This window comes from Aspergillus alliaceus, assembly GCF_009176365.1.
Source record: "Aspergillus alliaceus strain CBS 536.65 unplaced genomic scaffold BDW43scaffold_12, whole genome shotgun sequence".
Taxonomy (NCBI): domain Eukaryota; kingdom Fungi; phylum Ascomycota; class Eurotiomycetes; order Eurotiales; family Aspergillaceae; genus Aspergillus; species Aspergillus alliaceus.
In genome coordinates this window covers 91,401-116,053 of record NW_022474695.1, presented here as the reverse complement: position 1 = coordinate 116,053, position 24,653 = coordinate 91,401, and the positions used below count along the sequence as shown (strand labels likewise).

General features: G+C 48.3%; 9 protein-coding genes and 1 non-coding gene across 10 annotated transcripts; 5 read left to right on the top strand and 5 right to left on the bottom strand.

The window, feature by feature from the left end:
• Positions 1-63: 63 nt before the first annotated feature.
• On the bottom strand, positions 64-1,453 carry BDW43DRAFT_30930 (F-box protein). The gene is made up of 4 exons (XM_032046677.1): positions 1,244-1,453; positions 808-1,174; positions 328-744; positions 64-272 (listed from the first exon to the last, which is right to left on the bottom strand). The coding sequence occupies exons 1-4, from the start codon at positions 1,283-1,285 to the stop codon at positions 172-174; spliced, it is 927 nt and encodes a 308-aa protein (XP_031902185.1). The 5' UTR covers positions 1,286-1,453; the 3' UTR covers positions 64-171.
• A 207-nt stretch (positions 1,454-1,660) lies between these two features.
• On the bottom strand, positions 1,661-1,785 carry BDW43DRAFT_t73. Its single transcript has one exon. It is a non-coding gene; the product is annotated as a tRNA-Gln (tRNA).
• A 1,194-nt stretch (positions 1,786-2,979) lies between these two features.
• On the top strand, positions 2,980-4,461 carry BDW43DRAFT_318277 (UDP-glucose:hexose-1-phosphate uridylyltransferase; the record flags this gene model as incomplete). Its single annotated transcript, XM_032048681.1, has 4 exons — positions 2,980-3,080; positions 3,161-3,345; positions 3,424-4,189; positions 4,243-4,461. The coding sequence occupies 4 exons, from the start codon at positions 2,980-2,982 to the stop codon at positions 4,346-4,348; spliced, it is 1,158 nt and encodes a 385-aa protein (XP_031902184.1). The 3' UTR covers positions 4,349-4,461.
• BDW43DRAFT_30901 (Erg28 family protein) lies at positions 4,313-5,132 on the bottom strand. Its single transcript, XM_032046619.1, has 3 exons — positions 5,004-5,132; positions 4,531-4,937; positions 4,313-4,387 (listed from the first exon to the last, which is right to left on the bottom strand). Exons 1-2 carry the CDS (start codon positions 5,064-5,066, stop codon positions 4,575-4,577), a joined length of 426 nt encoding a protein of 141 aa, XP_031902183.1. The 5' UTR covers positions 5,067-5,132; the 3' UTR covers positions 4,313-4,387; positions 4,531-4,574.
• Positions 5,133-5,144: 12 nt separating this feature from the next.
• Positions 5,145-6,781, top strand: BDW43DRAFT_269867 (ketoreductase). The gene is made up of 2 exons (XM_032041288.1): positions 5,145-5,480; positions 5,541-6,781. Exons 1-2 carry the CDS (start codon positions 5,304-5,306, stop codon positions 6,399-6,401), a joined length of 1,038 nt encoding a protein of 345 aa, XP_031902182.1. The 5' UTR covers positions 5,145-5,303; the 3' UTR covers positions 6,402-6,781.
• A 2,985-nt stretch (positions 6,782-9,766) lies between these two features.
• Positions 9,767-12,276, top strand: BDW43DRAFT_269864 (sugar porter family MFS transporter). Its single transcript, XM_032041287.1, has 3 exons — positions 9,767-10,426; positions 10,484-10,596; positions 10,659-12,276. Exons 1-3 carry the CDS (start codon positions 10,210-10,212, stop codon positions 12,009-12,011), a joined length of 1,683 nt encoding a protein of 560 aa, XP_031902181.1. The 5' UTR covers positions 9,767-10,209; the 3' UTR covers positions 12,012-12,276.
• Positions 12,277-12,324: 48 nt separating this feature from the next.
• Positions 12,325-15,192, bottom strand: BDW43DRAFT_269860 (putative GTPase NOG1). The gene is made up of 5 exons (XM_032041286.1): positions 15,088-15,192; positions 14,890-14,998; positions 14,673-14,774; positions 12,920-14,613; positions 12,325-12,859 (listed from the first exon to the last, which is right to left on the bottom strand). Exons 1-5 carry the CDS (start codon positions 15,106-15,108, stop codon positions 12,818-12,820), a joined length of 1,968 nt encoding a protein of 655 aa, XP_031902180.1. The 5' UTR covers positions 15,109-15,192; the 3' UTR covers positions 12,325-12,817.
• Positions 15,193-15,328: 136 nt separating this feature from the next.
• Positions 15,329-17,208, bottom strand: BDW43DRAFT_269859 (polyamine acetyltransferase). Its single transcript, XM_032041285.1, has 3 exons — positions 16,377-17,208; positions 15,817-16,269; positions 15,329-15,767 (listed from the first exon to the last, which is right to left on the bottom strand). Exons 1-3 carry the CDS (start codon positions 16,761-16,763, stop codon positions 15,744-15,746), a joined length of 864 nt encoding a protein of 287 aa, XP_031902179.1. The 5' UTR covers positions 16,764-17,208; the 3' UTR covers positions 15,329-15,743.
• Positions 17,209-18,297: 1,089 nt separating this feature from the next.
• BDW43DRAFT_309211 (NAD(P)/FAD-dependent oxidoreductase) lies at positions 18,298-19,852 on the top strand (the record flags this gene model as incomplete). The annotated part of the gene is made up of 4 exons (XM_032046667.1): positions 18,298-18,547; positions 18,621-18,910; positions 18,965-19,538; positions 19,605-19,852. The coding sequence occupies 4 exons, from the start codon at positions 18,298-18,300 to the stop codon at positions 19,850-19,852; spliced, it is 1,362 nt and encodes a 453-aa protein (XP_031902178.1).
• A 495-nt stretch (positions 19,853-20,347) lies between these two features.
• Positions 20,348-24,486, top strand: BDW43DRAFT_298879 (uncharacterized protein; the record flags this gene model as incomplete). Its single annotated transcript, XM_032044629.1, has 6 exons — positions 20,348-20,401; positions 20,474-20,638; positions 20,712-22,505; positions 23,039-23,092; positions 23,170-23,757; positions 24,457-24,486. 6 exons carry the CDS (start codon positions 20,348-20,350, stop codon positions 24,484-24,486), a joined length of 2,685 nt encoding a protein of 894 aa, XP_031902177.1.
• Positions 24,487-24,653: the final 167 nt, after the last annotated feature.

Here is a 24,653-nt window from a genome sequence, read left to right as displayed (position 1 = left end):
CTCCTTGGCAGTGAATGCAAATGGTGAGGCCTAGGGCCCTCGGGTGAAAGTCCCTATACATTAAACTGACACTTGCTATTAAATTTAGAAAACCAAGTGCTATGTATATATATTACATAGGATCTAAAGCAATATACACTCATGACAAAAAGCCCTGAGACTGGTTACAATCTATCCAAGACTCCGAGTAAAGATCACAGCCCTAGGGTAATTCTGTTGTTCCAACGATTTCTCCATTGTGATAAGAAGCCGAGTAGTTCTTATGTATAACTCTAGAACAAGAATGTTTAGATCTGAGGCAGTTTTGGCGAATGCAGATAGACGTACCTTCGATCGCCAATTCATAGCTAGTAGTTTGTTCCTCATCGCGATGGATAAGGACAGGAAGATGCCTGTTGAGAAATCCTCTTGCTTTGACTCGTACTTTCAGCCCAACATTCTTGCTCTGACCCATCCAAAGCATATGATAGGGGGCCTCGCCGCCCGAAGACGAGTCGACATCAGCGGATCCCCCCATTGTTGGAGAGGAATTTAACGATTGAACCGAATATTTCGCTTGCTTCCTCAACCAGTCTCTGAACAACCTAATTACACCGTCTTCGACCGTCACTGCACTCAGAAGAAGATTGCTCCCCGGCATCACTTTTACGATATTCACAACCACGCATAGCTGAGAGAAATCCTCAAACTCCTCTAAGTAGATAGGACGTTTCACAACTAAATCATCGGGTTGCTCCCCATCATCTTTGAAAACAATCAACATTGTTCTGCACGGTTCATTTTCTGTGGGATATCTAAATGACCTACCTGATGACGGGACAAGCCTGGCCCCACTCGACCTCTCCTCTACTGTCACTTCAGGGCGGAATTTAGAATAAAGAGAGCCGAGCTTTCCCAGCTGCTGTGCCGTATCAACATTCTCGTACAATGAGCCCTTTCCTTCATGCCGGTTACTCAGGCCATCGGTACCGAGGTATTTACAAAATACGTGAGGCTCGATCAACTTTGAGCTTGGATGGAAACATTCGAGAATAAGCTTATATTCGTTCAGAGATGCAGAGACTAGAAGTCGGTAGTGTAGGATCCGCAATATCAAAGCGTGAAAGCGATGTGACACGGTGGTCAAGGGAAGAAGGGAGTTGGTTGGAAAGGGAGATAGAATCTGTACGAACACCTAAATGCCATTGCGGCAAGACTTAGCCTTAAAAGCTGGAAAGGAAGACGATGTCAGCCCCTTTCATACCTCATTTGGGAGGGAATAGAGGTGGAGCCTCGAGACATTCATCTTTTGCCACCAATTCGTGGAGATCAGGAAGGACTACACAGCTAGTGTGTCCTGTATGTAGGTCCTGCGATATGTCGCAAGAAGAGGTAAGGGTGATTTACTAAGAGGCTTCAACACAAACTGTCAATATAATTCTTAGAATGCAGGTGACGTGAGTTAGGAGGAAATTCCTCATGATATTGCTGATAAGGTACGTAGATAAGAGTCCACCAGTTGCCAGTTGCCCCTCAAATCTAACCGGGACCGTAGCAAAGTCATTACTAATAGGTGATCCCGCGCAAAGTGCTTTATTACTATACTGCTGATCCGCCTGGATTAACAAGATAACGAAAAAATCTATTAATATTAACATGTGAGATATAGGCTAAAAAGAAGAGGTCGTGCCCGGATTCGAACCGGGGTTGTCGGAAGATAAACACTTTTATATATTCAGTTATTAGTTAACTGATTAACAAATATGACTTCAAAATCCGAAGGGATAACCACTACCCCACACAACCGTGAGAATGAGAAAATTTATTCCTTATTCTGTCTCTGACCCAACTGTTCCAAGTCATCGGTATATTCCCCACTCCTCCAATAACACAACATAATTGGGGGAGACATGATCAAGTTATCCATCAAATGTCATATATCTAATGGAAATCCTGGGGTTTAAAAAGCAGTCATGTATATTCTGTCCAATTAAAAAGGCGGATTAGATATATCTAGGATTATCCCAATCCAAAAGGTTGATAACCTGAATAAAAGAAGCCCCATCCTTCTTGAGGCAGCCATATATCTGATTTGTGGAAGATAGTTAATAATCAAAATAATGCCCTTATCAAGTAGGTATACCGCACAGGTGGGTACGGCTGGGTACCTAGAAGTCAACGAAGTGTATCGAAAGTCGCTGGATGGCATCATGGTAGCTCACTTCCTTTTGAATCTCTTGAATGTATCAGAGATTCTATAGGAATGAGGGAGGGGGGGGGGTTATTCGATTAGGTGGACAGTGCGCATTAGTGGCCGGGATTTATGTTTCTACATAAGGTGTCGGGTATATTATATGTACACCGGGCCGATTCTCTATCGGATCCTTCACGTTGACTCAGGCCTCTCGGGCAGCCGGTGAGAAGCCCGGGTTAGCCAAGACAAAACGGTTAATAGTTATTTCATTTGCGACAGACTACGTCACTATGGACGGGAAGAAAATATTGGAGATTTATAGTACTCCGTACAGCGTCCCCACTGCGCATAGATAAGTAACCAATCTCATTCCCTGCGGATAATAGATATGTGTAAGTCACCACTGCAAATACCCGTAGCTGCCATCGTTCCTGCATGGAGAGATGGCAGCGAGGCGATATAGACGGTCTGAACCTCTAGGATAAGAGAAGATGTAGTACATAATCCACAATCAATCCCAGAGGATGGCACTGCGATTAAGGATGAGCGAGTTCTCAGGAACGGTGCTGTTATTTACCCGACTGCAATTGTGTTCTCCCCGGTAGTGCGTTCGGTACCGAAAGGGTTCCTTTTTTAATTTTCCGGAGACCCCGCGAAGCATGCCATGTGCCCCGCCACGCCGTCGCTTCAGCGTCACTTACTTTTCTCACCTGCCTCTTTCTTCCCCTCTTTCTCCGCTTCTCTTCACGAAATTAATCCTCCATCCGAATCGCATAGAAGACGCGCCTTAGGATTTATCGACAACCATGACCGAAAATGTGCTCAATGATATCTCCCACCGGAGGTATAATCCACTCCGGGGTTCTTCCATCTTAGTCTCCCCCCATAGAACTAAGCGTCCTTGGCAGTAAGTTTTGAACAATGTTTTCCTCAAAATAAGGAGATATGGATCAATGCTCCAGAAAGCTGAATCTTTACTGTAAACAGAGGACAACAAGAGAGCCCTTCTAAGACAACTTTGCCCACCTATGACCCTGCTTGCTATCTGTGCCCAGGCAACAAACGTGCGCAGGGAGATGCAAACCCTAAGTACGAAAAGACTTTCGTTTTCGTCAACGATTACAGCGCCGTCAAGGAGGAGCAAGCACCATATAGTCCGGACAATGCAGATAGTGTGTTCCTACATAACCCGCTCCAGGTGTCGTAATTTAAATGTCAATGCGCTAACGTATATGCGTTCCGTCTTTCAGGTCTAGAATCTTTCTTCCTTAAGGCAGAGCCTGTTACTGGCAAATGCTACGTGCTCACCTTTTCCGCAGCCCATAACCTCACACTGGCAGATCTGTCTCCGGCTGAAATTACTCCCGTCATCGACGCCTGGACCAAGCTGTACAGCTCGCATCTGTCGCCGAAGTCACCATTGGCTGCTCTCGCCCCTGCGACCACCCTCCCTCCGAACTCCTCAACCGCTGATCTGGCCAAGCCCAAAGAACAATATCGGTATATGCAGATCTTTGAGAACAAGGGCGCAGCCATGGGATGCTCGAACCCTCATCCCCATGGGCAGGTCTGGACCACCAGTTCGCTACCCGAGGAACCAGCGATGGAGTTGGAACAGCTCAAGAAATACCGCAAAGAGCACGGGGGCAAGCATATGTTGGAGGATTACGCGGCTCTTGAAAGCCAAAAGAAGGAACGTGTGGTGTTCGAGAACGGAGCATTCCTAGTTGTCTGCCCCTGGTGGGGTGTCTGGCCGTTCGAGACGATGATTGTCAGCAAGCAACATAAGCGCGCGCTTGTTGACCTGAACGCTAACGAGAAGACACAATTGGCTGAGGCCATCGCAGAGGTCACCAGGCGGTATGACAACTTGTTCGAGACACATTTCCCATACAGTATGGGTATCCATCAAGCTCCACTCGACGGGACTGAAGAGGAGATTGAGTCTTCGTATCTGCACTTGCACTTTTACCCTCCTTTGCTGCGTAGTGCAACTGTGCGGAAGTTTTTGGTTGGGTAAGTCATGGCTCCTACGTATGGCCTGTCCGTAAATGCTGATTAGTTTCTAGTTATGAAATGATGGGCGAGCCCCAACGAGACATCACCCCGGAGCAAGCGGCGGCAAGATTAAGAAATTGCGGAGGAGAGCTGTATAGGAAGAAGCTCGATAGCTAAGAGATGTCACGGATTGGGTAGGGTAGAACGATTTCGTATCTTGAATGAGTAACAATGCACAGCAACACCTTTTGTCAGCCGTGGGTATCCATGATTTTTCGCCTCCATAACACCAGGGCTGTCGGTAAGCTTCATGTGACCGACTAAGAGCTCAAGAAGGGGTAAGAAGAGAAAAGAAGTACATCGAGAGATTAGATAATGTGTCGCGTTTAGAAGAACAAGAAAGCTAGGCGGCAAGATAGTTTTCCCTCTGTGTCAACATCCAAGCCAGGGTCGAGGAGGCGACAATCAGAGGGCTCACGAACCGCCCCTTGAGTTGGGCACTACCAAAACCCAGCCACTCGCCAACAAAGTGCACCAAGGCAATGCCGAAAGTCCATATAGCAAGGTCATATGCCACAGGAGTTGTGATGTTGTAAGCTGCGTACATTCGGATCACTGCGGAGAGGAAAGTCCAGGTGCCAAAGGTTCGAGAGGATAAAGGGTTGGTTAACGGGCGACCATCAGCGGACCGTCCATTGTAGAGCTCCGCAGCGTAGGAATCTGACCGATACGCTTGAATACTGTTTGCTGAAGAGACGACAGAGACCTAGGAGGCGTACAAACTCAGCATGATGTCCGGGGTGGATGTAGGAATCATATGTTGAGGACGTACCAGGAAGAGCCACTTGGGTAGGAAACCCTCAAAGGGAGGCAAGTAAGACAGAATAGCGGCCATCGTCTACGTTAAGCAGTGCGAAGACGAAGAACTGAATCGATTGACCTTTGGTGGGTTGGATGATGTTAGAAACCTTTGGGGGAAAAGGAGCACAAGTAATGGTTGGGGACCGAGGTTCTTTTCTTGGCACAACAACACTTTACTCCGATCTCCGTGAATTTCTTAAAACCAACCCTTCCTCCCATTGTTGGATCCCAATTCATCCGAACTGAAGGGGAAAAGAAAAAGGTGTCAAACATGGACTTCCTGTCGAAACATATGTCCTGTCTGTCTAATCTAGAGCTTAATCTGGCTCCGGGATGGCAGACTGTTGGCGCGTATTTCCTTCTCGCAGCTGGAAGTTTGTTCGTGGCTTCTAGGGCTTTGACTTTTGTTAGAGTCATCCTTAGTCTGTTTGTTCTTCCTGGAAAATCGGTAAGTCGATCTCATAGCCTTGGATGGATGGTCGTAGAATATTGACTTACAATGTGCCAGCTTCGCTCTTTCGGTCCCAAAGGCAGCTGGGCCGTGGTTACAGGTGCTTCTGATGGATTGGGCAAGGAGTTCTCTTTCCAGCTTGCTCGTGCTGGGTTTAACATCGTCCTCGTCTCTCGGACTGCCCCCAAGCTGACTACACTGTCCAACGAAATCACGTCTAAGTACTCCGTTCAGACCAAGACCCTAGCTATGGACTTTGCACGCAACGAAGATAGCGACTACGAGAAGCTGAAATCCCTAGTGGATGGGTTGGACGTGGCTATTTTGGTGAACAATGTTGGAAAGAGCCACGACATTCCCACTCCGTTCGCATTGACTTCCCAGGATGAGATGACGGACATCATAACTATCAACTGCATGGGCACCCTGCGTGCTACTCAGTTGATCATTCCAGGAATGATGCAGCGCAAGCGGGGTTTGATCCTAACCATGGGATCCTTCGGTGGTCTTCTTCCATCCCCTCTTCTTGCGACCTACTCTGGTAGCAAGGCCTTCCTGCAGCAGTGGTCGACGGCCCTTGGTTCGGAGCTTGAGCAGCACGGTATCACCGTTGAACTCGTGCAGGCATACCTCATTACTTCTGCTATGTCGAAGATTCGCCGGGCCAGCGCTACAATCCCGGATCCCCGCTCGTTCGTCAAATCAGTGCTGTCCAAGATTGGCCGTAATGGGGGATCTCCGTTCTATGCTTACAGCTCATCACCCTACTGGAGCCATGGATTGATGGCCTACTTCTTAACCTGTGTTACTGGAACCATGGGCAAGTTCGTTGCTAACCAGAATCGTGGTATGCATGAGTCAATTCGCAAGCGTGCTTTGCGCAAGGCTGAGCGCGAGAAGGCGAAGAAGAGCTCTTAATCGAGGGCGTTGCGTTGTGCTTGCATGTCGGTATCGCAAAAGGTTGCATGATAATTTGTGATTAATTTTGCAGGGGGTCGCATGATGATATGATGGATCTGGATGTCTACTGGGATAGTCCGTTGTTGAACGAGATTGGACGCTATAATGATTGTTGGCGGGAGGGCGTTGTTAAAAAATTTTTTTAAGTATGGGAGTAGAAGGGCAATATGCGCTAGAAATACAACCCCTTTCTATGGGGCGATTAATGATCTTAGTGTGCAATTTTAGGTGTCGATACGCTAGATCTCGCCGTCAGTCAATCCCTCACACTGCAGAAGATAATGTCGCATACCTTCAGTATCTTAGTAAATGGACACTTTTCTATCCATGCCTCCTTTCGAGACAGCCAGATGAGGAGTGGATAAAGGGATAGCCACTGATATACTTTGCAAGCTTAGAAAGTATCCCAAGATGAGATATGCTTGGGTCTCCCTGTTGTAGCTAGCTTGATCTATGTATCCTTTTGTCCTGGTAGCGATCTTCCATGTTAACCTAAACAAATTTTACTAATCTATCCAACCTCCACAGAATCCGTCAAGTACATGCAGTCTACCACCATAGCCCATGAGAGAGGCATGCGAGGATACAGGTGAGGGTGTCCTTGCCAAACTTCACCTTCTCTAAAGATCAGCCCTCAACCTAAGCATCTACAAGCATATCTAGATAGTATTATACTGATCTAACCTATTAAGGTAGGAACACTGGTTTCCAGGCTCGGAATAATGGTCCCTGAGCATGGGAGATATGTCTGAGTCGTGGGTATTTGACGTGAAAAAGTTCTCAACTTCACATTCCAAGCTTATCGCCTATAATGAGCTTTGACAAAGTCATCGACTGCGCTACAGCCTCAATATCAAATTCGAGAATATTCTAAATAACGCAGTCGCCATTATGGAAAGATTCGGACTTGATGTCCGAGGCTATCTGGAATAATGGCCAGATGCTTAATAGCGGTGGCTTGAGAAGTGAGTACTTTTCGCGAATCTCAAATACATTATGTTCGGGCATCATCGGTGGAGAGAAAGATCATAGACTCGACGTTCCATTCAATCCGGAGAAGTGGATACAATCACCATGTCAAAAGCTTCAGATCTAGGCTTTGGCAGGTCAAAACTAGGGGAAAATGTCGTACGATATTCTTAACCAACATTTATCGGCTTGTCTTGAAGGTCGGTATATCAGAGCAAGTTAAGCTAAGTACCCCGATAAAGATATCGACAGGTAAACCCACTATCTCGCCAATCAGACGCCAGCGATAAGTCTCCAGGTGTAGCTGGTGTGGAGCTAGTCACCGATTACTGTATAGGGCTATAGTCTCACTCTCGGTGAATGTGTTCGTACTTCGCCGCCATGTCTTTCTCCAGGGACAGATTCTGGAGTACCACGTGTGGCAGGGACTAGAGTTCTGGAGATTTGACGCCAGATACTGGAGATCTGGAGTCTGGAGAAGCGCGGGATATCTTAAATGACATGGAGTAGCGATGCTGGGGAAGTCTGCAACCCTAAGAGTTGGCGTATAGCTTAATTTGCTATATTCTTTATACTTCAAATTTACAGGCAATCACCTACTGCTCCTTCGTCTGTAACGCAAAAGCATTATTAATAGCCGAGGAATAAAGCTGTTTGTTCTTTGAACAGCTCTGTTTTGCCTATAATGGTGCTATAGTACTGTCTGATATCGTCTGACATCACGGACCGCATATTCAGGGTACACCACAATTACAATCTGTCTAGAAAAATGTTTTTCATCCTCTACCACGGGAAGTAGCATGCAATACGTCTTATGACGCAGGCCGAGTTATCTACGAAACATATTTGCCATCCCGAGAGACCGGTCAACAGTAGAATTTGCCGTGCCATGACTCGCTCAGGAACATCGGTCGGTTTCCATGGGTATCGCCGCCGAGCAAGAAAGCACGTCCCGGTTTTCGATCTACTGATGATAGGGGTCATCATTATAGACAAGGAAAGCGAAAAGAAGCAAAAGACAAGCAAATAAGTTAGAGAGACAAGAAGCCATGCTAACACATGATGTAGGTTGCATGATGGTTTCCGTAGTTGTCACACCACCGTGAGTCGATGCCTAGAGGCCTGATTTTACTAAACACCCTACACAGCAACCACATCTGTTGATCTGCATGCAGATTTTTCCCGGCTAGACCCAATCCATCAAGGCTTCCTTCCATACGGCATGCCGAAGGGTGCAATGTAGGCCCCTAATTCCGTGGTTTCACCGGAGTCCGAAATGGTCAAGTCTGGTCGAATTTGCTCGGCAAGGCTCCGAGCGGGGCCTCAAAGAGAATAGGAAACCTCAGCCGTGGATTTTTGAGACTTTAGCTGAACCATTATACTGAAGCATGCACCTTTCAACGATGGTTGGATGGGAATCTGACGGTGGGCCCGACGCTAAGGTACATTAATGCGACAATCCACCGCTCGAGCGAAATTTTCTCCCAAGTTAGCGCGAGACTATTCCGTATGTGACGTCGAGCTGACCGAATCGGCACACCGAGTCACCAGACGATGCCGAGACTCTCGGGGGACCGATAGGTTCGGAATGTTTCTAATGACACAGAACGGAAGACATGCAATGGACATTGTTGTTGGCTATCATAATCAGACAATGTCATTGTTTCTTTTACTTTAGATCAAAATCGTAACCTTTCTAAATAGTATTTTCCAACCAAGCCTGGTTAGTAGTACAGAGGTTGGATGTTGCATGTGTTCATCGTTATCGGGATCCTCTGCTTCAGTCTCTCTACCCGGCTCGGGATCGCCAGCAGAATTTTTTCTTCACTAGAGGTGGATCCGGTTAGATCTTGGTACTGACTCGGAACCAGAAAAGTTTACTCATAGGTACGTACTCGGTGCATTCAGGGAGCTAAAATTAAAATTTCAGGAAATGAAAAACAAAATTTTTCTTTTTTCCCTTAAAACAACTCTGTTGAGAAAGGAGTCAAGGGATGTAGTGGATCGCTCGATGAAAATGTCCGTAAAATCTCCTGTACAGCAAACTAAGAGAGTAATTGGGAGCGTGCATATAAAAATATGTAGCAAATGGATTAAGCATTTGTAAACATAGCCATTGTCTCGTGTTCGCCTGTCAGTTAGCAAGAGTATGTAGTGAATCCTGATAGCAACAGTAGGAGAATAATCAATTGTCTTCCAATAATAGGAATTAAGTAATAAAAATGCAGAAAAGAGCGAAAACCCCGACCATCATGAGACGCACATGACATCCCCGTGACTGGGTTTGGAGGGATCCAGACTCCAAGACTCTCACGATGGGTAACGAACCTCAACCCATCCTTGCCAATACTCTCTTTTCGTCGTCTCCAGGCACATCTCCACTGTCTCCCCACCGCAAGACTCTCTGTCGAAGCATCCAAGAACACACTCCGCCCCCTAGCATCCGACTATCCTTCCTAGTTCGGTCCTTGGGATCTGGGCCCCCGTTTTTCCTTGCCATGGTCCCTACCCCGAGGATGGGGTGCCGCCAATCCCTAGGATGGAGGCGACGTTTTGTCTTGCCGACGGATGGGCCATTCGAGTAAAACCTTTCATTTCACTCAATCTATTTTTTTATTTTTATTATTACGCGCACTAATAATGTCACGATGCCGTTCTTTAACTTCCGAGCCTGTGTTATATATCTCCGCGTCTCCCACGTTTCCTCCCCGGGTTTCTTCCTCTTCTCATACCATACCTTAACACATCACGTCAATCACTTCTGAGGATTCAATCCCTCGTGAATCCATCCCTCACCATGGGTGTCTCCAATCTGATGGCCCGGTTCAAACCCCAGGCCGAACAACCTGAACACCAGGAGCATTCCGATACTCCTACTCCCGTCAGAGCCGACTCGAATCTGGAGAAGGACAATGTTATGCTCGACGACAGCCCCGTCCAGTATCTGACATGGCGATCCTTCGTCCTTGGTATCGTTGCCTCTATGGGTGGTTTCATCTTCGGTTACTCAACTGGTTTGTCAAATTTCATGTCGATGATGTATTACGCTCCTTTGCTGACTTTTCCCTCAGGTCAAATTGCTGGCTTTACCACTATGCATGACTTTAAGATTCGTTTCGCGGAACGTCACGCTGATGGAACATACGCGTTCAGCAATGTTCGCAATGGTTTGATCGTCGGCCTGGTAAGTTAACGACACCGGTACACATGACCAGCCATGTAAGGAGAAAACTAACATTTCTATAGTTGTCCATCGGTACTATGATTGGCGCCTTGGTCGCTGCTCCTATCGCCGACCGCATGGGCCGCAAGTTTTCTCTCTCTTTCTGGTCGGTGGTCCATATCGTTGGTATCATCGTTCAGATTTCGACCACCGACAAGTGGTACCAGGTTGCAATGGGCCGTTGGGTAGCCGGTTTGGGTGTTGGCGCTCTGTCCAGCGTTGTCCCTATGTACCAGAGTGAATCTGCCCCCCGTCAAGTCCGTGGTGCCATGGTCAGTGCCTTCCAGTTGTTCGTGGCCTTTGGCATTTTCATCTCTTATCTTGTCAACTTTGGTACCGAATCCATCAACGGTACCGGTTCCTGGCGTATCACCATGGGTATCGGTTTTGCCTGGCCCTTGATTCTGGGTGTTGGTACCTTGTTCCTCCCTGAGTCTCCCCGTTATGCCTACCGCAAGGGTCGTGTCGAGGAAGCCCGTGATGTTATGTGCAAGCTTTACGGCGTTGGGCCCAACCACCGGTGTATCGCACAGGAGATGAAGGATATGAAGGACAAGCTCGACGAAGAGAAGGCTGCCGGACAGGCTGGCCTCTTCGAGGTCTTCACTGGCCCCCGTATGTTTTATCGTGTCATGCTTGGAATTGTTCTGCAGTCCCTGCAGCAGCTCACTGGAGCCAACTTCCTCTTCTACTACGGTAACACGGTCTTCAACTCTACTGGTCTGGACAATAGCTACGTAACCCAAATTATTCTGGGTGCTGTCAACTTCGGCATGACTCTTCCTGGTCTTTATGTTGTGGAGCACTATGGTCGTCGTAACAGTCTGATGGTCGGTGCCGGCTGGATGTTCATCTGCTTCATGATCTGGGCCTCTATCGGTCACTTCGCCCTGGATTTGGAGAACCCTCCCAACACTCCCAAGTCCGGTACTGCCATGATTGTCTTCACCTGCTTCTTCATCGTCGGTTTCGCCACCACCTGGGGTCCTATTGTGTGGGCTATCTGTGGTGAGATGTATCCTGCCCGCTACCGTGCCGTCTGCATTGGTCTTGCCACCGCCGCCAACTGGACCTGGAACTTCTTGATCTCCTTCTTCACCCCATTCATCTCCAGCGCCATCGACTTTGCCTACGGCTACGTCTTCGCAGGCTGCTGTTTGGCCGCCGTCTTTATCGTCTTCTTCTTCGTCAACGAGACCCAGGGTCGTACCTTGGAAGAAGTCGACACCATGTACGTCCTCCATGTCAAGCCCTGGAAGAGTTCCAGCTGGGTGCCCCCGGAGGGCATCGTCCGCGATCTCCACGGACCTCCCGCTTCTCCCAAGCAGGAGGGCCAGGCCGAGCACAGCGAGCCTGCTACTGAGATCCGCGAGTAAACGGTATCACGTCTGAATCAGATACGGCTGTCTACGCATTGATACAACGCTATTGTGTCCCCCCGTCCCCTGTACCCTTTTAATGTTTGTTGTTTTGGGCGCAACTATTCTCCTTTTGATATACCGATGTGAATGCATGCATGCATGAGTACATATGTTGAGGGGCCATGACTATGGCATGATTTGGATCTAAGGAACCTTTTACCGGCGTTTTGGGTGGGTAAATCAGCAAAGCAAAACACTACGAGCTTATGCAGTTAAAGAGAAATAAAAATAATATATACTATGAATAGAATATCCTGGCCTTCTTCCTGTAAAGGATAAGATCAAGTGAAAAAGACCACATGGTGTAAGAGACCAACGTCCTTGACAAACGATGCTTAAGTGTATGGTGGTTTAGTATGTATATCGTGAGGTCAGTTGGCCAGTTGGTACCTTGATGTACCAAGAAGATGCCCATATTTAAAAGCACTAAATATAGCAGACTGCTAAGGAGTGCTCAAGATGGCAAGTAAATCAAAACAAGAATAATCAAATTTTCTTTCTATCTTCGTCCTCATGTTCATCAGAATATTCAAATCAATCAAGCCGATAAATGGTGATTCGGTTGGGCCTGAACAACCTCAGGTATTTACGCAGCAGTATAATTCATCCAGAGACCATCGACTGCAACAAACAATCAAACATATGAAATAACCCCCGACGCCCTGTTTTTTGACACCCAGTTCATGACATATAGAAGATGAGATATATTAAAGGGTGGCGAAACTGTCTCACCGTGCACTCCACACTCGAAGACAAAGCCTTTACCGACGTTGAGTCTTGCCGATGGTACGTTTGCCAGTGTACTAGGGGACGAAAAGTTAGCATACGTAAAAACAGGTGGAAAGGGTGGTAAGATGACATACCAAGTGCTTGGGCAGAGATGCAGTAGTGTGGCGATCAGCTTCTCCCTGTCTTGCCATCCGGTTCATCTTCTTCTGACCCAGCTTGGATAGACGCTCGGCCTTGCTGCGTGCCGTATCACTGGTAACACCGTCTAGTAGACGGTTGGTTGCTGCTTGGCTGCGAGCACGGCCCTTGGCCTTGGCAATAGCCTGGCGAGGATCGGACATGTCGACATCCATGGCATCATCGCCATCAGCGTCGCGAGTACTGGCACGCCCGCGGGCTTGGCTCTTGGAGCGGGCACGAGACGAGGCAGCATCGACATCGTAGCCGGCCTCTTCGAGAGCGTTCTCCATCTGCGACAGTGTCTTGGCCTTGGCGCTGCGAGGGATAGCAGCGCGGTTCTTCAGAGACTTGCGCATCTTAGCCTCGTTGCGCATCAAAGCCCGCTTTTCGCGAATGAGGTCTGCCTTCATGCGGGTGTCTGCATCTTCAGCATCTTCAACGCTCTCATCAGAATCATAATAACCGTCGGCTTCCAGTTTCTCTTCCTCCTCCTCCAAAGTAGCCAATTTCGCCTCAATATCGGGATCTACGAAATCGTAAACGTTCTTGCCGTTCCACACTTCAGGAATCTTATCGTGCTTCCATTCATCGTCGGCCAAGTCGTAGGTCTTCTTGAGATCAATGTTGTAGACACCAGCACCACCATTCTCCTCCTCGATGTCCCTCTCCAACCTTTTCCGGTTGGGATCGTCCTTGTCATACTTCTGGAGTGACTTGACGGCCTCAGGAATGAAGGTTTCACGCTGGACACCACCCATGGGCTTTGCAACATGGATACGGGCCAGGACGTCACCTAGTCGTCCACCAGGGGTACCGGAGCTGTTTGTTCCAGACTTAAGTTTCTGCGCCACTCTCTCGGCCAGGAGCTTATCGCAAGCGGCGTTCTTCACGTTAGTCACGCCTTCAGTAGTAGTGCAAGACAACTGCAGCATTTCCACATCTCCAGACTTGAGAATTGTTTGGAGCTCCTGCTGGTACTCGGGCTCCAAATCCTCGGGGCGCCTGACATCAATCTTGTTGACTACAAGGAAGACAATCTTGTTGGCGAACAGCGGGCGGATGCTGTGGAACAGCTTGATTTGGTCGGCGACGGAGTAGCCGCACTGCTCGGAGAGATCCATAAAGTACATGACCGCGGACCGGAGATGGGCGATGGCGGTAATGGATTGCATCTCGATCGTGTTCATCTCCTCCAGGGGATGGTCTAGGATTCCGGGGGTATCAATGGCCTGGAATCGCAAGTACTTGTAGTCAAAATGACCGACGAACAAACTCTTAGTCGTGAAAGCATATGGTTGAACGTCGACATCAGCACGTGTGATGCTGCGCAAAAAGCTGGACTTTCCGACGTTGGGGTACCCGCAAATTAGAAGAGTCCGGGTGTTGGGGTCGATAGACGGCAAACGGCCCAAATGCTGACGGACCTGCTCCAGGTAGACCAGGGGGTCTTTGAGGCGTCGGCAAATGGTGGCCATCCGACCGAGGGCCGCGCGCTTAAGCTGCTTGCACTGGAACAGAGACTGGGCGTATTTGATGAGACGGACATAATCGCGGGAGACGGTTTCGATCAGATGTTTAGCGGTAGAAACCTGACCCAGAGCGATTCTGAAGTGGTCGGCATCGTAAAGTGTGTTCATCAAATCCTTGTCTAGTGTCTGTTAGAACGTCGCACCAAGAAATAGCTGATATTCAGGTGAATGAACATACGGAAAGGATGAATATCCTGCAATCTGGGGAATCCGTCCAAGATAGCTTGGAACTTCTCGCAGAATGTCTCTTGAGTATATTTGACCTTTCGGGTATAGAAGCCTAACCAGCGGGGGCAAAAATTCGTATCAGTAAAAATCCGAAATTTTTCGTTTCGCTATTTCGGATCACATAACGGATGTTCCGACGTTGGCCTCCGGGGAAATTTCTATAATACCTCTGATACGACTGATATTGAAACCGGCACGAATCTGAGTCGGCAATTGTCTCTGCGTACGGCTGAGGACAATATCCAAAAACTCCTGGTGCGTGGGCACAGGGGCGATCTGGTTCAGCGGTGAAAAAAAGAATCTCATTAGTTTGAACTGTTCTAGAGGCCGGTGGCAGCATTTCAAGCGCAACAAAAAAGACTTACATCCTTCCAAGTGGTCTTCATGATGGGCAATCTGAGAAGTACTGAAGAAGACTCTCAAGAATATCCCCAAAGGTGATGTGATAAGATTTTGAGTGAACGAAAAAGGAAAAAAAAAATATTCCGGGCGGTCGGCGCAAAGTTTTGGCGGGCGGTGAAGAATCGTAATGTGGGGAACAGTTTTCCCTCCTTTGGCGAGACTTATTTACTACTATTATTATTCTTATACCATCACTACTGCTGCGCCTATTACTCATTCTAGATTATCTTACTTGACTCCTCATTTGATCTGATCTGCTCTCTATCATGATCATGTACATTGAACTACCGCGGGACTATGATACACAAATATTCCTGCCCTGACCTGAAACTAACCGCCTATTCATGGTCATCATCAGCATGGGGTATCTGTCCCAGAACCATCGTAGCCCAGACAAACTCCGTTGCTTTTCTCTTGAACCCACCATGTAAAGACCAAACCCAGTGTTTCAACATAACATGCGTCAAATGTCGCGTGGGAATTGTGAGGAAATGACAAAAGGGGAAAATAAGAAAGAATAATGAAAAGGAAAGAAAAGAAGTCATAGAAAGGAAGATACGCGAGGTAAGAGGAAAAGGCGCAGATTTCTTCGCAGCCGTTAAGAACATTCTATAGAATTTCACTCTGCGATGAAATCCAACACCTAGAATCGGTCAGCTACAAGCTGCAGGGACGGAAGTGACTTCACTCACCAGATTTGTCCAACCGCCGCTGCCAAACTTACACTTGCTGGGACCACGGTTTTCGAATCCAAACGATTCATAAAATGGCACCAGATGATCGTGGGCGATGAGAGAAAGGCGTTCGGCAATCTGGGCTTCCCTAATCCTTTGGATGTACGACTTCATCAACGTGCTGGCTACCTGCTTGCCCTGGTGTTCCGGCGAGACAGCCAGAGAGTGGATAGCAATCGTGCCGCCGTATTCATCATGGCCAACAGTCTCTCCGTTTTCCACAGTCATGCGCTCGGTTTCCCAGTTCGCGGGGAGCTGCATAGATTTATCGGTCACAAACGGAGTCGAGGTACGAGTTGCGACGATGTGTCCAACCAACGTCGGGCGAGGCTTTGGCTGGTCCTCTCCTAGAATAGGGAGCGTGAAGAGGCCTAAACAAAGTTCGGGGCATCGGTTCAGGCGATATACAAACTTTGATACAAAGTCAGCCAAGCGACGTTCTCCGCTCATTTTGAGTTTTTTTCTCTTTTCTTTCTTTCTTTCTTCTTTTTTTTTCATAGGGGAAACCATGTCCATACCTTCTCTCGGGTACAACGCTCCTGTTCGGGAAACGCGTTCTCCACATTGACACAGTCGTCCACGTTCGACACGGTCAAAACCTGTACAAAAGGGTGCAACTCGTCCAGCTTCGTGCGTTGATGCACAGGTGGGCGGCGGAACCAATAAGGATATTCGTTGATATCGTCATGGTCAACGGCAACGTAGTCATCTTCGACCTCTTCTTCGTCATCATCATCCATATCCTCCATGGAAATCCCGTTGGCCATTGAAAATTCTCCACGAGCGCTCAGACGTGAGAGGTCATCCCCTGTCGCAGGCAAGGAGAAACCTTCCACATTTGATAACGGCTTGAACCCATTTATGGGCTGGTCCGTAGCAGACTTATCAGCGGTATAGTCGGACATGATCTGTCGATTTTCACGAGGTCGCAAAGCCGGTAGGGGTATCCTTAGAAGTCCGAAGGGTAAATCGGAAGAAAATTAGCAAATGCGAAAGTAGGAAAAAATGTATTGAGAGAGTGTGCGTAAAAAGTCAAAAAGTTCCAGGCAGACAGGGATTACTGAAAGCGCAGGATTGTGGAAGGGATTAGCTGGAGGGGACCCTAGGAAGGATGAAAAAGAGTCGAATCGAGGGGCGTGAATCCTCGGAAAATGGTGGGGATCGAAAATTAGCTCTGATGCGGACGGGCGATAAGACTCGGGTTGCAGTTCCAGAAGCTTAGGGCCGGATCGCAAGACGCAAGCCACTAGTTGGGACCTGAATGAAGGAGGTTGTGTTAAATTAGGAACCGGAAGGTGTTGCCAGCCAGGACTTCTAGAATGCACGCAAGGGAATGTGAGTGGATTGTCGTGTGCCAAAGGATGGAGACTTACTTTTTGTCTAAGAGGCGTTTGGTTGCCACTCACACTGAGGCAAATGAAGGACCACAAGTGGAAGTGTTCCCCAGGGACTGTGTGATTGGTTATTTCTCTTCACTGGGTTTTGATAACTGGGACAAATTTTTTCCTCTTCTTTTTCTTTTTCTTTTATTATATTATATTATTTTTTTTGGACCTTTCTCTTGGAGCGAAAGAGAACCAAAAAATGGGGGGATGGGATAGTCAAAAGATAAAGGAAGACCAAAATGAACGCTGAAAGGAATATGGATGCTCCTGAAGGATCTGATACACATACTGTACACTTACAGACCTTGAAGATTTAAAGATCGACCTCCCCCCTGCAGGTCGTCCGTGATTCCAGTACTAAAATTGAGATTATTTGATCTTATCCCCAGGAACTTAATTTATTCCTCTCCTCCGGTGAAGTAAGATTGCCGAATCCAAGCGCGCGGGGTATTCATTTAGTTCTTTAATCGTGCCACCGATAATGCAAGTCATTCTGTAATCGATGTATTTTAACTAGGCGTAACATTGACGGGTGGGTAAGTCGGGGCATGATATGGAGAATTTGATCGTTTCTGCCCCGTACCTGGATTAAACGGGTCCGGGAGGTTCTTACTAGTCCGTAATATAAATGTGATACGATATGGTCTTTTTGTCACACTATGCTTCAAACAAGGACATGTAACACGTGCTGTAACATTGGAGGCGAGCAAGGATCATGTGAGGGGCCGCCCATCACGATATTTACTTTGATGTACAAGACAACTGAACCTACCTCCAATGCCTCAAGACTCTAGTAACTAAGTTACACAAGATGCTCAAATGTCTACTCTACTACCTCACAACTGATAGGTGATAATCTGCGTTCTCGGAGATATGTCCGTGTCTCATATCATGACACCATACTGGCTGCTTGTTGATTGGTCTCTCCACACCTAAATACATGCAGTGGTGGCCAGCTGAACATGTGAGGGGTTCTTTGGAACACACATCATCCTGTTTAGTCCGTATTTACTCCTTTACAAACTAGACAAGCATAAACCAGCTACTCGCAACTATGACTGACGCGTTTCCTGTCAACAATGGTATGACTTCATTCTGGCGCACCGAGCCCCATTACCTCGATAGCCATCGCTCAACAGAGACATTGCCCGATACAAGTGACGTTGTTGTCATTGGAGCTGGATATGCAGGCGTATCGACTGCCTACCACTGTATGCGTCTCAGTCAATCCTCTCCAACTGAGAAACCTTCGATTGTAATCTTGGAAGCCCGCCAGGCCTGCTCTGGGGCTACGGGTCGCAATGGTAAGAAGCAACAGCCAAGACTTTACATGTACATAATTTCCAAGGGGCTGACTATGACTCCTCATCTCCCTAGGTGGGCATCTGAAACCTGATGTATACTACCAGATTAGTAGCTTGGCAGGTGAATATGGGGTGGAGGCAGCAGAAGAAGTGGCTGCTTTTGAGTTGGCTCATTTCTCAGCGGTCCGGTCTTGTGTAGAAGAGGAAAAGATCGATTGTGACCTAGACTTCAACAACGTCATTGATGTGCAATTTGATGATCGCCATTGTGCCAAAATCAAGGCGGGATACGAGTCTCTTCTTTCCCAAGGCGCTGTTACACCAAAACAGGCTGATTTTTATCCGAAAGAGGCGGCAGAAGCTGTGAGTACTGCTCTAGCCCTTGCAGATTGCTCTCCATTCTCACCGCTTACATAGGTGTCTGGCGTGAAAAATGCCTGCGGTTGCTTCTGCTCTCGCACAGGGCGATTTTGGCCGTATAAGTTCATTACACAGCTATTAGAGCGAGCTATCGCGGCTGGCGTCAATCTCCAGACACACACACCCGTACTTGGGATATCTGAAACTCCTGATGCCAATGGGCGATGGAATGTTGATACTAGTCGTGGTTCTATTGGAGCAAAATATGTTATTTTTTGCAGTAATGCATATACGTCTGCCATCGCGCCCGAATACAAAGGCAAGATTGTTCCCGTACGAGGAGTCTGTAGTCGAATTGTGGTACCCTACCCACCGAAAGACCCACTGGATTGCTCTTACACGTTCAGCTTCAATGCTTGGGATTATGACTACCTAATCCCCCGACCGGATGGCAGCATTGTCGTTGGTGGAGGAAAGTCTACGTTCTTTCATGACTCCAATGAGTGGTACAATAACACGGATGACAGCAAGTTGATACAGTCAGCTGCCCGCTACTTTGACAATTACATGCAACGACACTTCCACGGCTGGGAGGACACAGGGGCATATACGGACCGAGTTTGGACGGGAAGTGCGTCTCCGAACATATTCGTTCTGTGATTTTGTAGAATGGCTAATACTGACTCTTCGTACCTAGTAATGGGTTACAGCACCGACTCCCTGCCGCATGTCGGACAGATCCCCAACAAGCCTCGCCAGTTGATAATTGCTGGCTTCAACGGTCATGGTATGCCACAGGTCTTCCTTTCAGCACGCGCAATTGCACAAATGGTTATCAGTGGAGCTACGTACGAGCAGACGAATTTACCACGGCTGTTCAGGACAACACAAGAACGGCTAGAGAGCCAAGAGAACCACATCTTGGAACACATGAAATCTGTCTGAAGAAGAAGAAGAAGAAGAAGCAATCGATTACGTACATGAATGGGGCTTTAATTGAATCTACATGCTGCAAGGTTCCAAGTCTGCTATCCAATGTTGAGGTTTCCATATGGCTATACACTCATCTTCGGTCAGCGTTACTCTCTGCCGACCAACCTGAGTGACTATAATCAATGAACCAGGATTCAGACATTCCTCCAGAGTACAATGAATGTATACTTCCAGTGAGAAGAAACCCACTGCTATGAGTTGTTCACTGTGGAGCTGTTTTTTATCAATCTCCGAACAGCGGGCGTTATCGGCTCCAATCAGAAGCCGAGAACGGAATGCGTCATTATCCGCATCGTCTCATTTTTGTTTTCTTCTTCGAAGGACTCCCCCTCACTCCCCTTTGCTTTCCTCCTGCTGAGCGATCTCTTTTCTTAAGTCTCCTCCTTCACTACCTCCTATGTATTCATTCTCGAAATCGGGGTTTTTCACACTTGACGGAAATGAAACATGAGTTCTAGGGCACTGACTTGGCCGCGGACTGCGAAGTCCTCCCTACTGAGAGTGAGCATCGAACTCCCCCTCTCCTTCTCTCTTTGCCATTAATCTCTGATTGACCTCTTCGACCCGTAGCAGCAACAAGCTTCTCCCTTCGGTGGTCAGCCAACCCTAGGAGCTTCCCCTCACCGGTCCTTTTCCTCCTCCGCCTATCGGCCGATCAACCAAAGTGCCGAGTTTTCATCGAGTAGCAAAAGCTATGACCGACTAGGTCGTCGGGCCAAGGAAAAGTTATTGGATCGTGTATGATGGTCGCCCAATACCAATACATACAGGATATGCTCACTGACCACTTCAATGGTATATACGACTATAGGAATTTTTCCTCAGCCTGCTGAACTCCGCATCTACTAAACGAGAGGCCAAATCGTATCTGGCTCGCCTAAAAGCACAACACTCCCCGAAAGCGGAGGAGAAGCCGACTCCTCATAATTCGAAAGATATAGTTACACAATCCTTACCATCGGGTGTCAATCTGGGAACTTTCTATGGAGCCTCGAGGTCTGTCTATGATAGCCCGGTCTTCAGGCATGACTCAACGCCTCCCCCGCCACCCTTGAACCTCCCAGAGGAACGACTTCATTTATCCCTGATTAAACTCAGGACACCGCAGCTACTTGATGACTCTATAATTGATGGAGTGGCTAAAACCTTGTCCCAGCTTAATCGCCTAGGGATGGCTTGCTGTGTTGTGGTTGACCCAGGAACTGTGGACAATGCGAATGCCTTACGTAGGGTCGCTGCAGAACAAGCCGAACGTATCTCAATGGCAGTAGATGCACAGCCAGACTCAAAGTGTGCTCATTTGGACTCAGTCCTGTCCTTGTCTCCGGCGCATCCAGAATCTCCCGCTGTCCTGTCCAGAAAGGCTCTCCTCAACCCGCTACGCGACGGCCAGATTGTGATACTTGCGCCCATCGCCTACACAGAAGATGTTCCGAAGGCTGTCACTATATCTGCAAATGACGCCATTCTAGCTCTTACGAAAGAGCTTGCAGGCCTAGCGATACGTCCTGACCCCGATGAAGACCCTTGGCTCACAGCCCAGAAAGTCGCGAAGCTGCAGAAAGAGGTCTCGCTGGATCGAGTGATTCTACTGGACCCTATTGGAGGAATTCCTTCCTTCCGAGGACCGCAGACATCCCACGTTTTCATCAACATGGAGCAAGAATTTGATGATATCAAGAATGAGTTGCTTCACGTGCAGTCTGGAGAAGCTTATAGGGCAACCGCACCCAAACCGGACGATAATTCCCTTAATGGTCATTTTGAGGGCCATGTGGACAATCTACAGCTGTCCCAGAAGGCGCTTGCCATGCTCCCATCGACGTCCTCCGGGATTATTACCTCTCCATTAGAAGTCTCCAATTCAGCTAGGACACCCCAGGCTAACCCCTCAGATGTATCTGCAGTGGGGACTCGACGACAGCGAAACCCACTCATTCATAACCTACTCACGGACAAGCCATTGCTTTCTTCGTCGCTTCCTGTGAGCAGACGGGAGGCGATGAACCGCAGACGAGGCTCTATCAATGCGCCCAGCTCTCACACGACTTTTGTCAAGCGGGGCATGCCTCTCACAATGATTCCTAATCCACGAGTTGAGGTGTGGACGGCGCAGAATAGGCCACGGCTAAAGCTGGATGATCCAAGCATCGACCTGCCGCGACTAGTCCATCTGATCGAAGACTCATTCAACCGCAAACTGGATGTGCAAGACTATCTCGATCGAGTTAACGATCGCTTGGCGGGACTCATCATTGCGGGAGAGTACGAAGGTGGCGCTATTCTGACCTGGGAGCTGCCCCCGGGCGTTGAAGACGATAGCAGCGCGGCCAGTGAAGCTCGGATGGTTCCGTACCTAGACAAGTTTGCCGTCTTGAAACGCAGTCAGGGTGCCGGTGGCGTGGCCGATATTGTGTTCAATGCTATGGTCCGCTCCTGCTTCCCCAATGGAGTGTGCTGGCGCAGTCGCAAGGACAATCCGGTGAACAAATGGTACTTTGAGCGATCTACGGGGACGTGGAAGCTATCTGACACCAACTGGACAATGTTCTGGACAACTCCAGGATTGGCGGAGAATTCACAAAAGTTCAATGATTATGAGCAAGTGTGTCGAAGCATCCAGCCCAGCTGGGCGGATGACACAGGAGTTGTGGATTGAGGAACGTATGAGCCTTTCAGGCTTTTTTTGTGATTTATTTGGGAAATGGTAGTAGTACATAATGTCATGAATGTATATAGATCGCGCTAGTGATTTGGAAGTATAAATCCCATAGACAGTTACATACATCCACTCTCACCGCCTTCGGTCTATCCTCCAAACTGCCGTTGCGATTCTCCCTTCTTATCTCTGCCGAGGAACTATGCATTTCCAGGATGACTAGGAGTCAATGACATGATGCCCATCTGCATCGAGTGCTCGTACCCTGTGTCGCATTTGTACAGCACTTACAGTCGTGCCGATGATCGGTCGTTAGGCAAAGGTGTGCGTCTGACACAATGTCCACGCTGCCAGCGATTCGCGGATAAGTATGTGGAATATGATTTCGTCGTGATCTTCATTGATCTCGTCTTGATCAAGCCGCAGGTATGCACATTGGGGCGACACTTTGGCTGCGGACACTATGCTGATCATGAAAGGTCTATCGCCATCTCCTTTTTAACAGACTGGGGGGGGGCAACAACCAATTTGATGTACGATATCTCTTTCTCACTCTCACTTTCCTTTAAAATGCCCGCTTTACCGTATTGACTGATTTCGTGTTCTCTAGCGTTCCATCATTCGTTTAGGAGTCCTTCTCCTTTTGTTTGACGTCTATCTAACCTGGACACGCATTGAGAAGTCCCCGTCATTGGCCACCACCTTCCTCTCTCGCGCGCCTATTGTTGTACAATACTTCTTTTTCCTGGGTCTAAATGCGCTTGCGACTCTTGCTCATCATGTCACTATCCGCCTCCTAGCTTCCATTCTTGCCCCAACGCCTCGCGGCTTGAAGCAAAGTGGCAGCAACTCGACTACTAGCACAACAGACAGCCTCCTCTCTACCCCCTCCACTCCTGTACATCCCTCTCCTCCATCGCGAGGCACATATGCACAGTCGCAACTATCTCCCACAATAGCCACCATGTTGAGCCCGCCCAGGCTCAGTCGGCAAGGCTCTTATGAAATATCATCCTCGAGTGGGAACTTCTCGACCGCAAACAATTGTGGAAGTGATAACTCTATCATTCCTCCTGCTCCCCATAGCTCAATTCCACCGCCGCCTTTGCGCCGTGCCTCTACAGCCCCAATCCAAAGCATCCAGCCTCTACCTCCTCCGTCCCCCGCCAGCCCTACCGCCATCAGCACGGCTCTCCTCGTCAGCAGCTGTGCCAAACTCTTCCCGATACTCCTCGTCATCTGGGGCCCAGACGGCAGCGGCGGCGTATCTGAGACGCCGGCCAGCAGCAGCGCAGGAATAAGCCGAGTAACACCGGCCAACCTCTCACAGCACGCATTGAACTGTATAACCCCCGCGGCGACCACTACAGCAAGCTCAACAGGCATGGCGGGACTCCCATCAGCGAGTTCGTCCACTCTTCTAGAAAGCTTGATCCAGATGATGCCGCAGTCGGCACCTACCAATTACCTGGCGAATCTTATTGAGCTGACAGGTTCGCTTTTCTCGTTGGGAGCAGCGGATACACATCTAGTTCTTCTGAGCAACATCGAATCCCTGTATATCCTCTTGGGATGCGGGTACCTCCGCGCCGTGACACTGGCAGTTGCCGGGCTGATGGCTCGGTGGACAATTCAAAGGGTCATCCTAGGAGCAATAGGAGTCGACTAATATACGACGGATACGTACTAGAGATAGGAAAAAAGAGAAAGAAAATGAAATGAACCTTCATACTTCCCATGAGAATTTATGAATCACCGCTGAGAAAACGTCAATGCAGAAACCAATAAAGTAGTATCAAGCATACACATAATACCTATACAGATACCCTCAACCCATGTGTCCCTTTCCACCTTTTTCTATCCTAATCCAATCTAACACCCTCCCCAAAACCACAAGAGAATCACTGCGGTACCCGATCAGGTCTAATATCCGATCTCTTCGGCGAAATAAGCGGATGCCACTGCGCCAAAAACGTAATCGCTGCACCACAGAGCTAATTAGCACGACCATTCACTCTTCACCCCGGGAGGAGAATGAACAAGAAAAGAACATACCCCACATCAGATAACAAGACGCAAACGACAAAATAAGCG